Consider the following 23296-nt stretch of genomic DNA (forward strand, 5'->3'; position numbering starts at 1 on the left):
TGAGACATTTAAACTTGATTTTCGTTGACGTTAAACTGCTACTAGTTTCCAACCGCATAAACTCATTTAAACTTGATTACGATAAGCTGCTACCAATTTCCCTAAACTCATCAAAAGTATCAGAAAGTAGCTTTTATTTCAACGACTCACAATTGTTATTCACTCGGCCCCCATAAAATGTTTTACATATATAAAAAGTAGAAGAGTTAGAGTATATAAATGACTCGAAGTTTTATGATTGTTTTAAAACGTTTTCTTGCATTTGGTGTTAAATTGATAATTGTAAAGAATACAGACTGCTGGACTGTTCCTTGAATGTACTGATGACGAACTTAAAAAGTAAGGAAAAAGTACGTGACCTTAACATTGACTGTAAAGTCAGTCTGTAAAAATAAGTTTTGCAGTATACCCAATTATGTTTCGACACAGGACACCCTGTTTACAATGATAGTGATAAAGTATAGGGCACAAATTCATGTCGCTTTTGACGAATGTATTGTTCAGGAAAACAAATGGTTGAAGATTATTACTTGGAAAATTGCTTTTTTCTATTTCGACAAGAAATATCGTGCTTAATACTGGTATAATGTCTCAAAATTATTCAAAAGTAAGGTCTCTTAAAGGCAATGAATAAATACTAAAACCTGTTTTTTTGTTGGTCTTTTTCTGTTGCAATCATTAGTTTTACTTATAGTGCGGTACCTCTTATTTCGCACAGACTTTCTAGTTTTTATTGTAGCAAGGACTTGGAACGGCGATCCAGTTTAGGGTGCGATTTTGTTTGGTTGATAAACATCGTTATTTAAAACAGTTATTCTGTTAACTTGTTTCGTCTGTATAACGTTTACAACCCGTTTAAATCGGTCTCTAAACGGAAAACTAACATTCTATATTTTTTTTAGATTTAGTTTCTAGTTCTTTCAGTTGTACCAACTATGTTTAAAAACAGCTTCATTAAATATTAAGTTAATTCGTATATAAATTCTTTAAAAAAATAAAAGTTTCATACACTATTGTTTGTTTGAAAACTCAAGTTTATAATCTTGTTGAAGACAAAGATAGTTTTTATCAGAAAATAGTCGAAATAATAAATTGTATAGGCAGATTAATAAACAATATTCAAAGACAAGTGTTAATATTACGACAGTATTTAGTTTTACTGATCGATTTTATTATGTAAACTTTATTTGTAAACACACGTGATTATTTTGATGCACGTGAAGCTTAATGTACACGTTTGCTTTAATAGTTTAAAACTTGATTATAGCCATATTTGAATAAGTACAATAGTTCTAAAACACTATCGAAATAAAAGAATTCAAAGTTTTTCGTAGAAAGATGCACACAAAATCAACATGCTTGGAAAAGAACGATTTTGATCAACATTACTGGTATACTTTTGTAGTTTCAAGTTGTGTGTACACTTAATTTAGATTTGCTGGATGATTGCAAAGATAGGACCTGACTGAATCCAGATACTAATAACTTTAAGTTGCTTGTAGTATAAATACAGTAGAAGCTTAAATAGGGTTTATTATCACTAAATTAAAAAAAAAGCTAAACACCTTTTTTTAAAAAATAAATCAAATAGTTTTAATGAGGTATATTTTGAACAAACTAATTAGTTAGTTTTAAAAGTTTTTACTTCTACTTAAAATTAAAGTATACTAATCTTTTAATTAAACAAAGCAACTTGTTTAAAGATTAACGTGAAACTAAGTGTCTGTCGAAACAAAAACTAACATTTTCAAAATATCAATATTAAAAAACAAATTAAATGTTTAATTTCATAAACTTTAGAGTTTAAATAAACTTCAATAATTTTAATAATAATGACCACTAAACAGTTTGCAAACATCTTAAGTGCATAGAAGGCAGCCTTGTTTATTACAAACTGATCACGTTTTAACCATTTAAAGTTAACAGAGAATAAGAATAACTCAAAAGCACTTTAAACTTTTATTGGACTAAAGCAACTTTGTGATTTTTTTAATAATAAGAATATTTTGATTGATTATTTAGTTGTTTAAAAATACCAAAAATCATTGCTATAAAATTTTACTGTGTCTTAAACCGGATTTAGAAATTGTACGTTATACATAAAACTTGTCTTTTAAAAACAATATCATTTTTGCAACAATAATAAACTTGTTTTTTTAGTAGCTTGAAACATATAAATTAGATTAAACACCTTGGTTAAGACAAACTGAAGTAAAACTAATACATAATAAAAATGATACTTTTACGAAATTCTATTAAAAAAGCTTGTTCAAGTGAAAACTTTTTAGTAAATATATTTGTATAAAATTCCTAATAATACATTATAAATAAGTCGTATGTAATATGCAAAATCGACCTTTCCTAAGAGATTTATGCAATGGCAGAAATTGTACTAAAAAATGGTGTAACTTGAGGATATTTAAGAAATTCACATACAAATAAATTATACTAGTTCTAAAATAACAGTTTAAAGGCTTGAGCTACTTATTATGAGTTAGCTACCAAATATAATTTAGTTACCAACTAAAGATAAGCTACCAATTATAAATTTTCTTCCAAGTATGAGCTAGCTATTAAGTAGGAGTTAGCTACTCAGTAGGAATAAGATAACAAATATAAGTTAGCTACCAAATATAAGTTAGCTAATAAGTAAGATTTAGCTGCCGATTAAGAGTTATCTACCAATTATCAATTAGCTAATTAAGAGTTAGTTATTAAGTAGGAATTGACTACTGAGTATGAGTTAGCTAAAAAGGGTGAATTAACAACCAAGTATGAGTTAATTACACATTCTAAGCTAGCTGCCAAGCAAGTATGATTAAGCTACGAATTATGACTTAGCTACCAAGCAGAATACTATAAGGTTGGAATTATCTACCAAAGGGGAGTTAGCTATTTAGTATGAGTTAGCTACTGAGTAGAATTCAGCTAACAATTAGAAGTAAGCTTCCAAGTATAAGTTAGCTACCAAAAGTGAGTTAGCTACCAAGTAGGAATTTGTTGCAACTGATATAGTTTTCCACAGTTTGTAAACAATATGTAGGTAGATTAGTTTAAATTAATATTTTTTTAGATTTTTTACAAAATTATCTCTTGTTTAGTTTCAGCAGTTAACTGATGAAAAACTTACCCTGCTATTTAACAAAAAAGAATAATTTAAACAGTTTACAGCGTTGTATCACAAAACAAAACACATATCTTATATAGAATAAGATGCTTAAAATCTAACAAGCCAATAAATTTATTTAATTTAGCCACTTTTCAGTTTCTACTGAGATTTACAACCACACAGAGGCATTATGATAAACAATAGTAGAATTGAAATCTTATTTATATAGTAATCCTTTCTCCTATAATATTTATAGATATTAATTAGCTCTTAAAATTTAAAAATTCCATTTATTTCAGATCAAAAATATTTATATTAACCAAAAAATTTCTAAAGGGGCTGTCCTAATTCAAAATATATGATGATTCTTTTTTTGTAAAAGCTTTAAAAAAGCATACTGTAGGAGTTTTTACCTGAAAAACATACATTTTTAAAATGAAAAAATCAATCAAAAGATTCTTAAGATAAAAATAATACAAAGTTGTTTATGAACATTACAAGTTTAAAGTACTAAAAAGATAATCTAATCCTCAAAATATTTTAAAAACTAAAATGTATATTTAAAACAGAACAATTATGACCAACTTTAGTAGTATCTTTTACAAATGAAAATAAAAATATATTTTTGAAATTTCAACTACAAATTGTTATAAATACAAATAAATTGTTATTTCAACTACAAAATTTTAAAAAATTCCACAATTGTAATGTCACCTATCCATTTCAGAGTTTAATATTTTAACCTTTAAATGTTAAGTCATTTAGCAAAATCTCTTTAAATTTTTTTTTTAAATAGAAACTGGATATGACACACTGTCTGATGGTTACTTGTCTGATCCAGAAAATGCTTGTCAAAAAGGAAAACAAGACTTGGTAAAATTAAATTATAATAACCTTGACTTTTTATGTTAGTTTTGGGATAATCTTCAGCTGAAAATCTTACAAATGGTTACAAATAGTACAGTAAATTTCAAAGACAAACAGTACAGTTGTAATATCAACTACAATCTTTAATTAACTCTGTCAAAGTTCTGCATGACCACTGGGTTTCAATCCAAAACAAATAACTCAAAGAGCTTTCCAAGCTGTCGTTACGACTACTAGCCTAGTTTTTATGAAAGACAAACTATGTACAATTGTTTGTCTTGGAAATATAATACTCTACTAAAACATTAACTTCTGTGTCAACTGCATACTAGTGTGTGATTTCCGGGAAGTTGTAAGATTGAACCACTTACTAACAAAAAGTATATAATCTTATAACCAAAAGCTATTATAAAAACTACAACTAAAACTGTTTTTATAAATTTGCACAGTTTGTAAAGTTAACAAAAATATGAAATATTAGTCAGACAATACATTTTACTAAGTATTCTTTTAAATATTTTCTAAAAATTGTAACAAAAAACCTAAAGTAGTTATGTAATTTTTTTGTATGTCTTATAATAAAAAATTTTAATCTCTGAAAGTTCACACCTTACAATATTTAGAACAATAAAAAAGCTAAGGCCAAGGGGGGCTCAAATAATTTTTACAAAAATTAGCAATGACCCTTTAATAAAAGCTTAAGTCATATAATATAACGTACTTTTCACAAAAAATACAAATAAAACTTTAACATTAAACATAGTAAAAGTTTCTTCTACAAACATATGGAATAGAATTTTTTTTTGTCACTAATTTTCTTGGAAACTTGAAAAAAATTATTAACAATCTATCTTCTTCATTTTTATAAACTATTATGCTCAAATTTCTTGCATTATAAGATTTGTAAAAGATAAAAATTTAAGAATTTTGTTACCAAACAAAAAGTAAGAAATTTTTGTTTTGACTTTTTTGAACTAGAAATTTAAAAAAATGTTTATAAGGAACATTTACTATTGCGCTGGGAATAAAGTTAAAACAATAAATTTGGCAAAATAATGACAAATTTTTTTTTAAACTGTTGGAAAAGTAGATAATTTTTTTTTTGCTTTTTTCTTTGATCTTTTCAAAAGAAACTTATTGAACTCTTCAACTTTAAGCAGTTGTGTCTCAAAAGTTAATTAATAGTTTTACAAAACAATAAAAAGCAACTGCTAACTAAGCTAAAGATCTTTGAAATAATATCAACATGTAAAAAAATTTCATCCTTATGGCTTTAAGTTTCATAGCTGGTTTTTAAAACTAAACAACAAGCCTGATTTATTTAGAATCTTTGTTATATTAAAAAGTAACTCCTATTTTTAGTATTTTATTACTACAACTGACTGATGAGTCCTAATGAGTCTCAGTCTACCAAAACTTATGGCCTGATGATCGATCCTTTTGTAATATTTTTAGTAAATTTTTAAAACTTAGTTTAAATTGAGTTATATTTCATTACTTCAATTTAAGTACTAAAAGGTTGAGACATACTAGACTGCAAAATAGAAATAGAAAAAATACAAGTTTTGATTAATATTTGATTATTCTCAAACTCCTAAATTTAAAAAATATAATTTTATATTACGTTATCTTAGGTGTTATTTTACATATCTTTTTTATAAAAAATCCAAAACTACTTTTTTTAAAAAGAGTGCAATTTGACAAACACTCACATAATTAAAATCTTAATAATTAATTATATGTCACCAAAGCCATAGCCAGTTGCCTTTCATATATTTAAAATATTTTCAGATGTCTATAAAAATCATCAAAAAAATTCTCAAAAGTATAGAAAATTTTTATTAGAATAAGTTATCACACTATGAGTAACAGCATATAATATGTTTTGCTATGGATATTTGCCTTTTACAAAATTACTAAAAAAAACTTTTTGACAACTAAAAATCAAAATAAATTAAAATTATTTTTGTGTCTTACACCTTGTAAATTCTTGGTAAAAGCTGTAAAACTGTTTTGATTAACAAGCATTTTCTTTTACTAAAAAAAACATAGATTTGTATTGTTGATGGCTGTAACTAAAATAGAAATCTTCTGGCATTGAATATTTATAAGTTTGAAATAATTATATATTAATGTAAAATATTTAAACAAAAACATTTTAAAAGCTATTTTTTTCTGTTTGTTTTATTAGTCCTTTTTTAAAGACTGCTTAAAAACTGTTCAATGTAGATTTTTTATTTGGTCATTCAAAAAGTAGCCTATTGAACTCTCTGTACTGTTATGCCTCAAAAACTAGTTTGAGTTTTAAGAAACAGTAAAGTTTTTTTGCTAGCAAGTTCAGATCTTCAAAATGTGATTAACTTGTAAAAAATGCTTTTTGCTTTATGTTTAATACGTTTCTTATAGGAGGTGCAATTTATAAAACCAAAAATCTTTATTTTATTGAAAATCTATCTCCTACAACTGTTAACCAATTTTCAAACTTTTGCATTTAATTCTTCTTTAATTTTTTTTTCTTATATAAAGTTTCTTTTATTTTAAAAGGGAAATTGTTTTGATCATAAAATTTATATTAATATTTAATTTAATATTTAAAAAAATATAAAAATTAAAATTTTTATGTAAAATGAGGTCTTTATCTCAAAAAGCAAAAGAGGAAATAAATTTCAAGAATATTTTTTAATTTCTGAGACAAATACATAAAAAACCTGCCTTCCTTTCATTTGTATTCAAAACTTTTTTTAAAGCGTGCTATATCTTAAATTTGCTAATTTTATTCTTAAAAACTTACTTATTGTTTAAAATACATTCAGCTCTTGTATAAATTTCTATGATCATTTTTAAAAAGTGTCTACTTTCTATGGCCTCAGTTGAAACTGTTTTTTTGTTAAAGTTAGTAAAGTCCATGACACACAAATCAATAGAAGCCTAAAAGTTCTGTATAGTTTTCTACTAAACACTATGAATAATTTGTTCTTATATTAAAAATCAGTGACAAATTGACATGAAATAGCCCAATTTTACTTCCATATAAATATATCGTTAGGATTTTAACATAACTGCATGTTTTTTAACATGCAAAATTTTTAAAGTAGTTCTTACTCCATACCCACCTATTCTCCCTTTTAACCACTAAAAGCAGCCACTTATATAAAAAAAATGTTATTATAATTTTATATTAGCATTACTATTTTTACAGGTTTTAGATGTTTTGAGTGTTGAAATCAGCGTTTTTTTCACAGGTGTTAATACTAATGTACCTGTATTTTAAGTATTGAAATTAGCATGGTATTTTCGATATTATGGAACATAATTGCTTATGTGCTTCAAATAATCAAGTATTCCACTCAAAAGTATACAAGAAAGGTATTTCTTGCTTTTATAATTTGTATAAAATAAAGCTCTTTTAATTTAGCTTAAACTTTTTTTAGTGTTATATATGCCTAATTTTCTATGAATCTATAAACTTAAACTTTAGTTAAGTTATTTTATCTTACAATAGTTTGTCAAAACATACACATCAACATATTAAGGCATCATCCAAAAACTAATAATTTTTTAATATAAAGAATTTATTTTCTTATTCTCACTTTAAAAAGCTTCATATACTGTTTAGCCTTTTTGTTTTTAAGGGCATAAGTGGGGGGTGGGTTAAAACACTTTGTTTTTTACAATTTGATCTTATTTTATGTAGTATTTACTAAGGTACAAGATGCTTTTTACAGATTGTAAAAATTCAAAATAATTTTTGAGATATAGCCGGTCAACGTCAGGGGCAACAATAGGTTCCTTAAGGAAGGCGCAAACTAAATCAGCAACAAAAGACTGTTTCACTAAAAATCTATCTTTTCCTACGTTTTTTTTTTGATAGCTACCTCAAATTTCAGGAAATGTTTCTTTGATATATTTAAAATATTCTGTTGCAAAAAAAATGTTTTATTTTGTTCTAAAGTTTTAACTTTTTTGTTTTTTAAATTTTGTTCTGACAGAATTTTCTCAATATTGAAAGGAACATTTCCTAAAAATTTGAGGTAGTTATCTCAAGAAACGTAGGAGAAGATAAATTTTTAGTGATTTCTAGTTATTTGCTGTTTTAGTTTATGCCTCCCATAAAGAAACCTATTGTTGCCTCCAAATTTGACCTACTATATCTCAAAAAATATTTATCTGTAAATTATGAAAATATAAAATCTGTAAAAAGTATTTTGTAGCTTCAGAAAAACTAGATAGAATAAGATCAAGTTGTGAAAAAGTTACTCCCCTATGCCCTTAATACTTATTTTTTGTTATACAAACATATAATAATATTTTCATACAAATTTCATTTAAAAAGAGCTTGAATTATTTCAGTACTTGGCCTAATTCAATCTTTTACCAAGTTTTTAATAAGCAAATTTCTTAGATTTTTTTTTTGTTCAGATTAAGTTAAATAAATAATTTTAAGTGCGCCTTTTTAACAATTTAAACTCAACATATTTTATTTATTTGATTTTTTTGGTAGTATCTCATCTAACAGTAAGGTATGATGTTACTACCTGTGCATAAATTGTAAATATTTATTTAATTTTTTAAGTATTTTTTAGGTGTAGTGTGATACTTCCTACATATAGTTTATAAATGTTTATTTAGTTCTATTAATTAATTTATTATTTTACAGTTAGTATCCCATAAAACTGTAAGGTATGATGTGATGATACTACTAATATATTTTATAATTTATTTTATTGATTGATTTGTTATTTTTTAGGTTGTATCTCATCAAACAGTAAGGTATGATGTAATGCCTCTTTCACCAATATCCAGGTCCAGACTAAGTGAGTTTTTGTTTAAAAAATTACATAGTTTTCCTAAATTTTAGAGTTTTAATTTATATGTAAAAGCATTGAATATTTTAAAACATTTGGTCATTGATGTAAGTTTAAAAAATTTAACCAAAATAATTAATAATATACTTATTAGTTTACAGTTCACGTTTTAGTAATTGTGTAAACAGAGAATTAATCTTTTAATATTATTCATGTTGTTAACAATATTGTTAACATATTAAGGGTATTCATATTGTTAACAATAATTATTTAATTTTACTCAGTCCAACTAGTGAAAAATAAATTAGTACAAAACTTATAATTGATATATTGTTTAATCAGTATCATTAATAATATTTTAAGAGCATAGAGGGGTCCAACTCGAGTTTACAAGTTGACCTTATTTTGTACCGTTTAATCTAAGCTATCAGACATTTTTAACCGCTTAACAATATTCAAAGTAACTTTTGAGATATAAGCAATCATAGTCAGTATGCTCAATAGGTACCTTTTTGAAAGCACAAACAAAAAAACGCGAAAAATTACTATTTTACTAAAAATCTTTTTTTTTATTAAATTTTAATCAATCTTCTACAAATCTCCCAAGTCCATAACTAATATTTAAATCCCATTTAATGCAGAATTATTTTTAACTTTTATATTAAAAAAAATTAAAAACACCTATTACTTTTGTTTTTTTATGTAAAATGTTTATTTCTTAGTATTTTTAAAATTGCAACATTAAAAGATTTTTAACTATAAAAGGAATGTTTTCTGAAAACTCTAGGTTTTAAAATGAAGGAGAAGATAAATTTTTAGTAAACTTTAAAATTTCCAAAAAAATTTAGGGTGAAAAAACTGCGGTGCATACGTTTGTATTGGAAACTTTCTACAAAAATGTCTGTAACTCAAAAACTAATTTAAAATTTTTAATTCTTTAAAAACTGGCTTGTAGTTTATACTTTAATCTTTGATATAAGGCAAATGATATTTTTGTAAAACGAATATATATATGTTGGACCTCCCCTATGCCCTTGATAGTTCAAGTAAAGAAAAGTTATTAGTTCCCAGCTTGTTTTCATATTTTTGTCATATAATGTATAATGGTTGTATATTTTTTCATGCAGTGTAAGTAATAAAAATGGTCATAGTACTTAAAAAATTTTACACTAAAAGTATCGATTATATTCTAAAGTACAAGCGAAGAAGGAAGTACTATTTAGTACTATTTAATTTCATGATTGTTGTAATATTTATTTCATACAGTTAGTAAGAGTTTATTATATCCGCAGTTCAAGTAAAAAAGAAAATTTTGGTACTGGATTTGGACGAAACTCTGATCCACTCGAGACATGACAGCGGTGGTTTGTCCAGACCCCAAGTCAGAGCTGATATTCCACCTGATTTTGTACTTAATGTTAGTTTATTTCAATAAATATTATAATATATATTATTAAGTAACATACAATATATGCACAAGACTTGGCTGATATTCCACCTGATTTTGGATTGAATGTGAGTTTATTTCAATAAATGTTATTGATATAACTATATATATTATTAATATTATATATTAAATAAAATACAATATATGCACAAATCAGCAGATATTCCATTTGAGTTGAATGTTAGTTTGTTGCAATAAATATATATGTGTTTTTTAATAATACTATTTAGTCACAAGTCTGGACAACCATAAGTCAAGGCTGTAATGTATTTTTTGCAAGTTAATATAAAAGTTAATAGATTTCTTATAACACATTCACTAGCATAAAACCAACTAATTAAGGGCATAGGGGGGGTAAACACCCTTTTTTGGTTTTTGATCTTATTTTATATAGTTTTTACTAAGCTTTAAACCTTATTTAAGGGCATGGGGGGGGGTAAACACCCTTTTTTGGTTTTTGATCTTATTTTATATAGTTTTTACTAAGCTTTAAACCTTATTTAAGGGCATGGGGGGGGGTAAACACCCTTTTTTGGTTTTTGATTTTATTTTATATAGTTTTTACTAAGCTACAAGATGCTTTTTACAGATTTTAAAAATTCAAAATAATTTTTGAGATATAGCCGGTCAAAGTCGGAGCCAACAATAGGTTCCTTATGGGAGGCGCAAACTAAAACGGCAAAAATAGACTATTTTACTAAAAATCTATCTTCTCCTACGTTTTTTGAGATAACTACTTTAAACTTTCAGGAAATGTTTCTTGATATATTTAGAAAATTCTGTCGGAAGGAATTTTGAAAAAAAAAAAATTATATAAAAAATAAACAAAAAAAACAGTTTTTTTTTGTTTTTTTGTTATAAAATTTTTATTTTTTATTTTTTTAAAAATCTGTTCCGACAGAATTTTCTAAATACTGCAAGGAACATTTCCTGAAAATTTGAAGTAGTTATCTCAAAAAACGTAGGAGGAGATATATTTTTAGTGATTTCTAGTTATTTGCCGTTTTAGCTTGCGCCTCCCATAAGGATCCTATTGTTGCCTCCGACTTTGACCGTCTATATCTCAAAAAATATTTTGAATTATTTAAATCTGTAAAAAGCATCTTGTAGCTTAGTAAAAACTATATAAAATAAGATCAAAAACCAAAAAAGAGTGTTTACCCCCCTATGCCTTTAAATAAGGTTTAAATAATTTCAAAATATCAATAAAGTTATTCAAACAGGTAACTATAGACAGACACCCAGTCAAATTTTATGTGCACAAAAGACCCCATGTAGACTATTTTCTCAAAGTTGTGAGTTTTGTGAATCCAAATAATTTCTAATAACTAAATGTTGTTTCATGTTAAATAGAGTTGTTATTTTTCAGTACTAAGATTTTAAAAGTTAAAATGTTAGAGTAGTATAATATTTTATTGATTTCTTGAAAATAGAAGTGTTTCAATTTGAAATAAAAACTGATTTAGAAACTTTTAATAATCCTCAATAATCAAATTAACTTTAATTTTAAAAGGTATCACTGTGGTACGATTTGGTAGTTTTAAATTAGTTCCTAGGTGTAAATATGTTATAAACTGTTTATCTTATTTTACCAGGTATCTCAATGGTACGATTTGGTAGTTTTCACTGCTTCAATGGAAATATACGGGTCTGCAGTTTGCGACAGATTAGATGAAAACAAAGGATTGTTTCAAAAAAGATACTACAGACAGGTTTGATTGTTAGAAGTACTTATTCATGTTTATTTTTTAATGTTAAACAGCAATCCGTAAATGAATTTGGAAGTATGAATACATTTCTGCTGAGATTCTACTACTATAGACATGATTGTGTAAATGTTTTTCAATTTTTATTTAAGTTTAGGTAAACTTAAACCTATTTGCTTTACTGATTCTTGAGTATGAGAAAAAACTGACAGAACCTAAGAACTTGAAGAAAATTAAAAGATAACTATTAGTTATTTTCTTTTACAGCACTGCAAGATAGATAACGGAAGTTTCACAAAAGATTTGAGTTTTGTCCACCAAGATCTTTCAAGTATCGTTATACTGGACAATTCACCAGGGGCTTACAAGGGTTTCCCAGGTTAAAAAAGTTGTTTTTGTAAAAATTTATTTAATTACTTAATATTTTTATAACAAAACTTCAAGTATATTGTTTTGTATAATTCTTCTGGAACTTATAAGGGTTTCTGTGATAATTGATAATTTATCTTATGAAAAATAAGGATTTTAGAATGAAATTTCAAGTATTATCATATAAGATAATTCAACTGGTACTTACAAGAGTTTCCGGGATTTAAATTATTTATTTTCTATTAAAAAAATCAGTATTGTCACTTATATTGATAAAGAAAAAAATCCATGTACTTGTTAGGATTTTCATTTTATTTAAAAATTAATTGTTACAAAGTCAATCTAAAGATTTAAATACTCTTTTAGAAATATTTTACAAAATTACAAATACTTTCCAGTTAGTAGTCAAGTTTTTTGAATTATAAAAGTATTTCAATACTTACAAGAGCTTTTCATTACATTTTATTAATATTAAGTCATAAATCATAAGAAATTATGAACTCCAAATGAGTTTTGTGATAAGAATTTTCTCAAATAATTTTAATACTTTAAAAGTTATCAAATCTGTTTTGATTTTATAAATTTTTCAAAAATTTTGTCATTAAATAAATCAAACTTAGATATTTAGTTTGTTACTCATTGCTTATTTTGATTTTACTATTTTTTTTCACTTATATATTACAACAACTTAATTTGTTTTTTAACACACCACCTACATAGTATAGCCACTTTTAAAATTACATAATTTGTTTTTCATTTTACTCATAGTAGTTTTCATATAGTTGTACAAAACAAGTAGTACAATCATAAAGCAGTGTTTTCATAACACATTACATTTTAAGTGTTTTCGAATATTTTTGATGAACTTTAATTTTTCAAAAAATAAAACTAAACGAACATTCGTTTGTTCATTATATAAAAAAATATTTACTTTTTAGTTCTATTGTAAAAAAAATATTCTCCTCATTATTTTTATAAAAATAATTCTACTCAGTTTAACTACTAAATAGATAAATTAGTTATAAAATATACAGTATAGCTTAAGTTTTTTTTCAGATATAATAAAATAACACTTAAATAGTGAGCAATTCTTTTTATTGTTTCGACATACATAAACTTAAATAGCTTTAATATTTTTTTTACTTCACTTTATTTAAAAATATTATGAATAATTATAAATGTTGTGCCATATGTTGTGTTATAAATACTAACAAAAAAAATACATTTCTCAGTTGAAAAAGAAACATTTAAAATAGCACAACGCTTTTTTAATTGTTAATGTGTTTATAGTTATTTCTAAATGAAAAAGAAAATTAAACAAGTTTTTTTTGATGACCCAAGTATGCAAAACTTTTGTATTATTAGATGTTTAATATAAAAGTGTTTGTTTTGAAATAATTTATATACAAATAATGTACAATGTACATCATACTTATGTTATAATGGTTTGCTAGGTTTATAATTCAAATCAACAACTGTCTTGTTTAGTTTCACAAATAAGAGACATTTCTAAACCAATTAAACGCAAAGCTTTTTTTATTAAAATAAACTTTCTTACACTTTTTTTTACTCATGAATAAAATAACATAAATTAATTATCTAATTAAACAGAGAACGCAGTTCCAATCAAGTCCTGGTTTGAAGATCCTTTTGATACTTGCTTGCTGAACGCATTACCTTTCTTCGATGCTTTAAGGTAAGAAATAAACGTTTTTACAATATTTTGTCAACAATAATGTTTATAGGTTAATAGTAAATAATGTATTTTTTAGCTATTATTATTTTTAATTGTAGCCAAATCAATGTTTATATTTAGATTAAATAACGTTTAGTTAATTTTTCACAGTCAGATTGTCGTAGTAATGTCAATTAATTTATTAAATCAAAACTCGAAAAAGTCTATGACTAATAAAAAATAGACGTCAGTCGTAAAAAAAGTTAATGTCAACAAATTTATAACAACGTTTTTTTGAAAAGGTACTTTATATAGATTTTATTACTATTTAAATTACTATTTAGATTTAAAGTAAAATTTTATCAAGTCCACCTGCAAAAACCCCTGTTTATTTTTCTTAATAATTTTATTTCTATTAGCTATACATACTAATATAATTCGATTACTTTTTTGGATACAATGCTTATGTCATCTAAATTAATTTGAATTTTGTTTAATATTAATTACTGCAAACCTTGGTGTCTTATTTGTAAAATTAAGAAAAAAAATTTTACGAGCTAATCAACTTAGTGTTTAAAAGTAATTTGTTTATGAATATTATAAGTTATTATTAATTATTATAACACTTTAGTACTTAACTTTTAATCAGCAAATTGACAAATTATGAAAACTTCTTAAACTAATTGTAAAGTGTTAAATAAAAATTACTATTGTACATGCTCATATTTTGAGCAATAAAAGTTCACAATTTTTTAAACTTGTTTGTTTACTATGCTGATTAAAGAAAATAAGTTGAAATAATATAAAGAATCACAAAAAAACAAATAGAAAGTTACTTCATTACTCAGTTTCCCAATTGAAACTTGTGTAATGTGTTATACAAATATCAAACTTTAAGGAAAATGTTCGCAAATAGTTTAAAAAATCTCATATTACAATTTATTTTCTCCTTTAATAAATTTTCCAAGGAAATGCTTATGAAAGGAAACAGTTTCAAGTTGAAACATATTTTTTTTCTCCATGAGTTTTACTACATTCATGACACTTGTGTTGGTTTTAATTTTCAAATATGTAGTAAGCCTGTTTATGATTTTATATATAAATTTTAAAAGTCTATAAATTAATGTGTTACAAAATATTATCTAGTGTAGTTAAATTAAATTGATAACTTTAATTTTTGAATTGCGCACATATTTTTTTTGTAAGTTTTATTAGTTTGTTTTTAACAGCAAATTTTATTTTATCAAGTTTTTATGGCATGTAAATTTAATTGATCTAAAAGCGTTATTAACAATAAAAGTAAGTAGTAAAATTGTTTACTGTTCAACATTATTACTTCATATTGTTTCAAGAATAACTGTATTGGAAAAACCTTTTTTTTTTTATCTAAACAATATTAAAGAGAATAAAATAATTGATAACTCAATATTTATAGTTGTTTTAAACATTAGTAAGAATATAGTATATATATATTTTTTTAGATTTCAATTCCTCTTTAAGGTTTTTTTAAATAATTTATTTCTGTAAGTTACTTCTTTTCCTTTGCTTTATCTTGTAACGGAATGAATAATTGTGTTGTTTACGAAAATATTTTAAACAAATATTTGCATAAAAGTATAATCTTGACGAAAAATATTTACATTTGAACCAATTTGTAAATTAAAGTGTATTGACTATTTAAAATGTTACAGAAATTTTAGTTTAAACTTATTTAAATACTTTAAGAAATTTGAAACATTAATAAAATGAAGTTAAATGACATACAATAAATCAGATTAGAAATTAAAGTCAAGTCAGCAAAACTTTTCAATGTAGATTTAAAACTATCCTAGAATTAATTATTGCCTTGGCAATGAAATACTTTTACTAAAAAATGAAGTGTTTTTTTTTTAGTTAGTGCAAGTTTAATAAATATGTTTGTATTATAATAAATACTCACTCAAAAGTAATTTTTTTTTCAACCTTTTTTTAATGTTTTAATTTTCAAGTTTTAAGTAGTAAACGTTTAAAGTATTACTACACTTTGTTATTGTACTGCAAATAAGAGGTAAATATATAAGTAAAAACTAAATTTGAAAATCCCATTTTTATTTTATTTTCTCCCAAAGTTTTTTTTTAGTAGTTTAATTTTTCAAATGATAATTTATTTTTAAGCAGTAAACGTTTTTCAAAAAGCATTACATCACTTCAATACACGTTTTTTTTTATTTATTTAGAAATAAAATTCTTGTTTTACAACATTAAAGCGGATATATTTAGATATATGTGCAGTATTGTATATTACTTCATTTACTTATTTTATTGCTTTAATTTACAAGTTGGAAAATAAAAACCACTAGATTTCTACTGTTTTTATTGATATTCAGATGTTTTCAAATTTAGTTTATATTTATATATAAAAACATATTTACCTCTTTTCTGCAGTACACTAACAAAAAGTTTACTACTTGGTAAAATAATAACAAACATAAATTATTTTATAAAATTTATAAAAATGCGATGATTTTTATTGAAAATGTCGATTTAAATTTTATTAATGTACGTCACAAAGTCTTATGCTATAGAAAAAACAGTTTTGTTTTTGCTGTTGTATATCGTGAGCTCATAAACAAGATTTTATTTAGATAATTATTTAAAAACAGATTCAAAAGTTTCCACTTAAGTTTTTCGGCCCGATTTTCAAAATTTATGTTTTTATAAGTGTATAAAGCATAATATAATTAAATTAATTAGAGTTAATTTCAATTAGAAGCTACAGTTTAATCTTTAAGTTTAATACTTTGACCTGTGTCTGTTTTACCCCTTGAGTTAGCGATAAAGCCTACAACTTGAATAAATTGTTTTATTCGGAAGATATACATCACTAATTTTAAGCATAATGTATCAAACATATAATTATGAAATTTAAAAGTTATAAATTATGAATTTCCATTAAAAAAACGAATTTTTTTCATTTTTAAAGCTAACTAATTTGTTTTTTAAGATAGCTGTTTTTAAGGTTTGTGGAACAATGTTGTTAATACTTATTCTAACCAAAGTTTTTAAATAAAAATTCTCAATTGTGAAACATCATGGGTGGAAATATTTAGAATTTTTATTGTTTTACTAACTATAACATAAGTTAACTTCTTAGCATTCAATCAGTTTTATTAAAAGTTAACTAATTAAGTAAAGATAAAAACCAAATCCTTCAACTCTTCATTTTGTTGTAAATCCGTTAAAAGTTAACTAATGGTTGCTTGACTGCTGTGAAATATAGTATAGAAAAAACAAGTTTACATAAATAAAGTTATACATATATACAGAAAGTGTTTAGTAATTTGAGTACAGAACAAAAATTCAAGCCATAAATCCATAATTTTCAATGGTATGTTCAACAAGCATATTGAAATAAAAAGTTTAATCCCTGACCAAACTCAAGAATATATAAAACAGTATCTTAGTTGAGCATAATTTATTTTGTTTACAAAAATGTTAAATATCTGAAGATAAATAAGACTAAATAACTACAGCAACTAACATAAATCACAGTATACATCATACAAGGACTAAATACTTGTAATAATTGAACCAGCTAAAGATTTAAGACAAACTTTTTTGTCTTTATGAAACGTGTGTTCTGGAATTTTTTAAATTGCGTTTTTTAATAAATTATGAATATATGTATATATAAAAAATGCAGCAGTGCAGTATTTTTACTCTCGGGTTCGCACTTCTTAGGTTCGCAGTTTTGTGTCAAATTAAGATTACTAGTCACCTAAAATAAACGATTGTGACGTAACATGAAAATAACCTTTTATGACGTAACAGGTTCTGCAACGACGTCAGAAACGTCCTCCACCGGAACAAGGTGCAGCACATGCAGTGGCAGTGACGTCACGAGAGAAATATGACGTCATGATTCAATTTATGACGTAACAGTAGGAAATTTTCAACTCGTTCATCGCAGGCTGTTTTCCTCTCAAGTAAAAACATCTTTGAAATATTTTGAATATTTCGTTTATGATGAACGATATTAAGTTTAACTTTTTTTTTAAGTTGATTTAAAGTTTAAAGACTCTTTTTATATAAATTTTTAACTTACATAACTTTTTTTCTACCAGTTTTAACTAGAGCTTCATAAGAATTAAAAGAGCTTTATAGTTGGATAATTTGAATTATTTAAGTATTTTTAATATAATACTCTTTATTTTAGATGTTTTCTATATATTTTTTTCTCATATAAAAATACTATAATACCAAACGTAACTCTTAAACTTATTTTTGTTCAAAGCTGTTTGAGTTTAAATATTTCTGAACGCCTTGAATATTTTTACATGTTTTCTTGATGCTTGTACAAAAAACACCAAAGTTTTAATTATTTTTAAGCTTTAAAAAGGTAACTTATTGCTTTAAAATGAAGCTGTGTTAATGTTTTAATTCAATATTTTTATTGACTTGTTTGTAAAACATCAGAACTGAATACTTGTAATGAAAAGTAATTGTTACTCGAGTTTTTACACACATTTCAAATTCAAATTATATTTTAATTAAAATGCTTAGGGTGCTTTTTAACTTAAGTTTGTATTGGATAAATTTACATATTATTTTAGATGGATTATAATTTTTTTCTATCTACGGCCTTACATCGATTTTTTAGAAAAAGTTTTTAAACAAAAAGTTTTTCTTAAGATTGGGTTTTTGTTTTCTAGATTTAACAAAAACTTTCATTTAATAATAATTTTTTTGATATTAGTTTTGCCATTCCACTTTAATTATAAAAATTTGAGTTTCAAATAAGGCTAGATATAAGAATTTGAAATGTAAGTTTTAATAGTACAACTATTAAAAGTTGATTGGATTTATTCCTATTGAAAAATAGTATATTCAAATTGTTCGTTATTTTTGTTAACTTATTCGTATGTTTGAGTGTTTTAAATTGTATTTTGTCACAATAAAAAGTATTACTAAATTTGTATATTATTTAACTTAAAAAAAGTAAATGGTTAATCAAGTTTTAAATGGCAATATCTAGTAAAAAGGGGTCGACCATAAAATTTAGTTTTAAACCCTGCTTTAACTTACAAATGCTCCAAATTAGGCCCAAGTTTTTACTAAGTTTGATTAAGATATCAAAGCAAAGTGATAATATTATTGAGTCGTTATTTGCATTACAAACCTTTTTAAATATTTCGTGAAAAATTACATTTTGTAAACCTGAATTTTTTTCTAATGCTGATTTGATAAACAGAAGAATCATCATATAGCGTGTTTAACATAACTTGTTAAATAGTTTGAAATTTTGAGGCGGTATTGAAAAAAAGGTGATAAATTTTATGACTAAAAATTAAAAACGTGATTCTCTGAATTAGAAACTTTTTTATTCTTGTATCTTAGATCAGTGGTCGTCAAGGTCGTCACACTAGTGTACACAAAACTTTTTTTGGGGTGCACGAAATTTTTAGGGTACACGAAATTCATTTAGGGGTGCACGAAACTTTGAGATTACACAAAAAAATACATAGAGTTAGATTAAGTATGTATTTAATATTTAATAAAGTATTCAAAGAATACTGAACTTGGGATTTTGTAGTAATTGCAAAGAAGTGTTCAATTAATAAGTATGTAAGACAAAGCCATAAAACTAAAATATCATTGTGAAAATAAGGTAAAACAAATAAAGAGGTCAATTAAAAAGAGCTTCAGTTGTTAAATGGTTTGCATATGAATATAATTTGAGTTATGACTTTTAAGGAGAAATGCACTAATAAAATTGTTTACGTAGTCCCACCACTAGCGGCGCTTAACAAAATTAGATCTTGGGATGTACCGATTTTATTTTTTGCAGCTTGGTGTACACAGAATTCGATTAGCTTGACGACCACTGTCTTAGATCAAACACGACCAAAGTTTTACCTTCCGGTTTTCATTTATTCCATTTCAAATATTTATAAGGCCCACAAAATCTTTTTTTAATTAAGTCTAGTAACAGTACAAAAGAAAACGTAAAAAAAAAATGTTTTTGCATGAATGTTTACATTATTGAAAACGTTTTATATTGGTGAGAAATTTAAAAGTAGATTGAACTATTTAATAGATTAGAACTAATAGAATAAACAAACAGAAAGAACGCATATAAAGTTTATATTTGTTTTTTGTACTTTGTTGATGGTATTTAAAACATTTTATACACTATTAGGGATAAAATAAAAGTTAATAAAATATGTAATCAATAAAAGGCAACGTTTAAATAGTAACAGACCACAATATGTTTATAACAAAAAAAAACATTGTGAATAAATTTACTAAAAAATTATTTTTTATAATGTTCAAGTTAGAGCATTTTAAAATTGAATAGTTAATTTTAAAAGTTTACATAATTTACAATGTGTAAAATTACTTTAAAATGGATTCATAAAACTTTTTCAGTAAATTCTTTTGTCTAATTTCTTAGTTTTTCTTTGCGAAGTTTACTTTAAAAAATTAAGCTAGTATTCATGAACTGTAGGATTAAGTATATATATTAATACTCATCGCAATTACTTTAGTCATTTTATACAAAACTTATTTTAACAACTTTTTTACAATATTTCTTACACATAAGCTTTAAAAGTAAGCAGGGTATTTGAAACTTGTCCTAGCTTGCTGATTTCATTCTATTAAAATTAAAGATGCAACTTTTCTTTTATGTTCCTATTTTGAATATACAGCAACAATATTATAATATTTTAGTTTCTCAAATCGTCCTTAGTTATCAATTATTGTTTGTGATTTTCTGTGTCTTAATGTTAATACAACTCTACTGTAGTTTTAAAAAAAGGCCAAAGTTTTTATTTTGTACTCGTTACATTGTTTGCAGTACTTTCAAATTCTTCCTCCGCAAACAATTTGAACATAAACTTTAAATGGAAGTATGAATATGATTTATAAGTATTGCCACTGATTTTAATTTCATTGAAACCTGTTAAGTTTATGTCATGAAATTATTTCAAAGACTTTTTATAGAGTTATATAAACGGTTGTAATACCTGGTTGCAATTTAGTTATAAACCTTCTTTTTGATAGAAATACCGAAGTACAAGATTTTTTTTTAAATAATTTGTCAAACTTTCTTTAACAAATATTTTACTACTTTTGCAAGAATATTAACAATATTTTTTTTTCTAAAATATGCAGTACTAAAATTGATCTAAAATAATTTACATGTGCTCTTTTAATAAGTGGATACATCAAGGTTCGTGCGCGTCAGGCTAAGTCAGGCTAAATCAGTTTTTTTATTTAAAAATTTGAGAACCTAAGTTTTTCTCAGTTCAAATGCTTAAAAACTTTTGATTAAAAAAATTGAAAAATCTTTTAAGATCAAATGGAGATGTGAGAATATTTCTAAATAAAGATTAAGTTATTAAAGACAAAATCAGTCAGTATTTGTTAAAATAAATGCTTGAAACCTTTTGTTAAATCTTTAAAGAAAATTTAAGAATCTTTATATTTTTTTTTGAGTATATTATATACGTCATAATTATAAAATTTTATAAAAAAATACAGTTTAAACATTACAGTTTAGTTCAACAACTTAGCTGTTTGTTTGAATTTGTTTACATCAGCTATGTTTTCAGAGCTTAGTTGGTTGAACTGTTTTAATTTCTAATTAAAAGGCTTTATACCATATACTTTTCAAATTAAAACTTTTAGCATTTTATGTTTGTTTAATGTTTATTTAAAGTTATAAGAGATATTCACAACACTAAAACTTAGCTTTAAGATATAAATACTAAGTTTTGTGGGAGTACAAAATTTAGGTACAATTCAATTTTTATTGCAAGAACAAAATATTAAAGTTTATTTTTAATTTAATTGTAAGCTTTTTAAATCTGATACGACATCAAAAATCACTGTATTTATTTAGAGTTTAAGATTTATAATTATGTATCAATTTTAAGTATTAGTCAAAATACTATAATAAACATTTTTTACTTACTTTATACTCGTGTAAGCGTCTCATTTTAAATTTTAATAAAACACGACAATGCATATCATTTTATTATAAATCTTCTAGTTATAATGTTTTTACTTAGTGCTAAATTAAGTTGAACAAATGTGTTTAGTATTTTAAAACTAATCACTAAAAGTAATAGATTAGATATAACACTTATTTTAAAACTTATCACTTAATTTGTTATGTAATTGGCACAGGGGGGTTAATCACCTTTTTCACAATTTAGTCTTATTTTATTGAGTTGTAATTAAGCTAAGAGTTGCTTTTTGCAGATTTTTAAAGCTCAAATTATTTTTGAGATAAAGCTGGTTGAAGTCGGAGACAACAATAGTACTAATCAAAACCCCACAATACCTAAAATTACTTTTAAAGGGGATTTTCCTTACTTTGAAAAAATGTCAGGCTAAATTGGTCTCAGTCAGGCTAAATGAAAAAAATTTCGCGCACGAACCCTGATACATACAAAACTTATACTTCTGTCCGTTTACTTAAACATTTATAATGAATTCTAATTTAACTATATGAAGTTAGAAAAATATTATTTTTAAACAGTTACATGTTTAATTATTAGTTTATTTTTAAGGCCATGTAGGGGTTTAGTATTTAATCTTTATAACTTGATAAGAAGTTTTAAAGAAAATTTACACAAAAAATACACCACAAACACTTGGGATATCTAGTTTCAAAATGAATTTCGTGCACACTGTGAAGACCACTTGTTTAGAATAAAATAATAAATAAACAGACCTGAAAGTAAATACACCAGATGTTAACTTACTAAAATAATTTTTTTTTTCTATAACTCCTGTCTTTAGTTTTTAAAAAGCCGTTCACAGTAAATTACTATAAATTTGTGCACTCATAAATAGATAACTTTAAGTTTTTGTTAAAAAATGATTTTTTATATTACAATTAATACAAATAATCATTAACTTTTGTTATAATTATCTTTTTCTCAAACAAAAAGATTAAAAAAACCTCATCTGAAAAGTGTATGTTAACCTTATTGAGCTTAATGTGCACAGTAGAAAATTATCTTTGCGCGATATTATTAGTAAGTTAATATTGTTGGACTATAGTTTAAAAATAAATAAAGTAACCTAGAGTAGAAATAGACAAGAGCGTTAACAGATTGTTTTCTTAAACTTATCTAATAAACTGTTATAAACTTATTGCTAAAATTTTCAACATTCTTATTACTGTCAGCACAAACATACTATTTTTACTTTTGGTCAAATTATCGTTTTCAAAAATCAAAAGAATAAAAAATTAAACAAAGTAACGCTAACGCAAAATGTAAACTTTTGATATTGATTTTTTATATAACATATTCAAAAATATAA

The 23296-nt window shown here is 24.5% G+C and overlaps 1 protein-coding gene across 2 annotated transcripts; it reads left to right on the forward strand.

The window, feature by feature from the left end:
* The first annotated feature begins 219 nt into the window (after positions 1-219).
* Positions 220-18409, forward strand: LOC145840158 (CTD nuclear envelope phosphatase 1-like). Of its 2 annotated transcripts, XM_082947307.1 has the most exons (9): positions 220-276; positions 7143-7184; positions 8724-8790; positions 10074-10198; positions 11452-11523; positions 11824-11940; positions 12202-12313; positions 13915-13999; positions 17789-18409. In XM_082947307.1, the coding sequence occupies exons 1-9, from the start codon at positions 220-222 to the stop codon at positions 17850-17852; spliced, it is 741 nt and encodes a 246-aa protein (XP_082803433.1). In that variant the 3' UTR covers positions 17853-18409. The 2 variants fall into 2 exon arrangements, with proteins under 2 accessions (XP_082803433.1, XP_082803432.1); XM_082947306.1 differs by lacking the exons at positions 220-276; positions 7143-7184 and adding an exon at positions 7220-7342.
* Positions 18410-23296: the final 4887 nt, after the last annotated feature.

This window comes from Thalia democratica, chromosome 7 (assembly GCF_965202585.1).
Source record: "Thalia democratica chromosome 7, ktThaDemo2.hap1.1, whole genome shotgun sequence".
Lineage (NCBI taxonomy): Eukaryota > Metazoa > Chordata > Thaliacea > Salpida > Salpidae > Thalia > Thalia democratica.

Bases quoted from the DNA above. Each gene is read 5' to 3' on its own strand.
- LOC145840158 (XM_082947307.1), top strand. From the start codon at position 220: ATGACTCGAAGTTTTATGATTGTTTTAAAACGTTTTCTTGCATTTGGT. The intron at 277-7,142 runs ATAATTGTAAAG...AAAAAATGTTAT, and splicing joins TTGCATTTGGTGTTAAATTG to TATAATTTTATATTAGCATT. The intron at 8,791-10,073 runs GTGAGTTTTTGT...TTATATCCGCAG, and splicing joins AATATCCAGGTCCAGACTAA to TTCAAGTAAAAAAGAAAATT.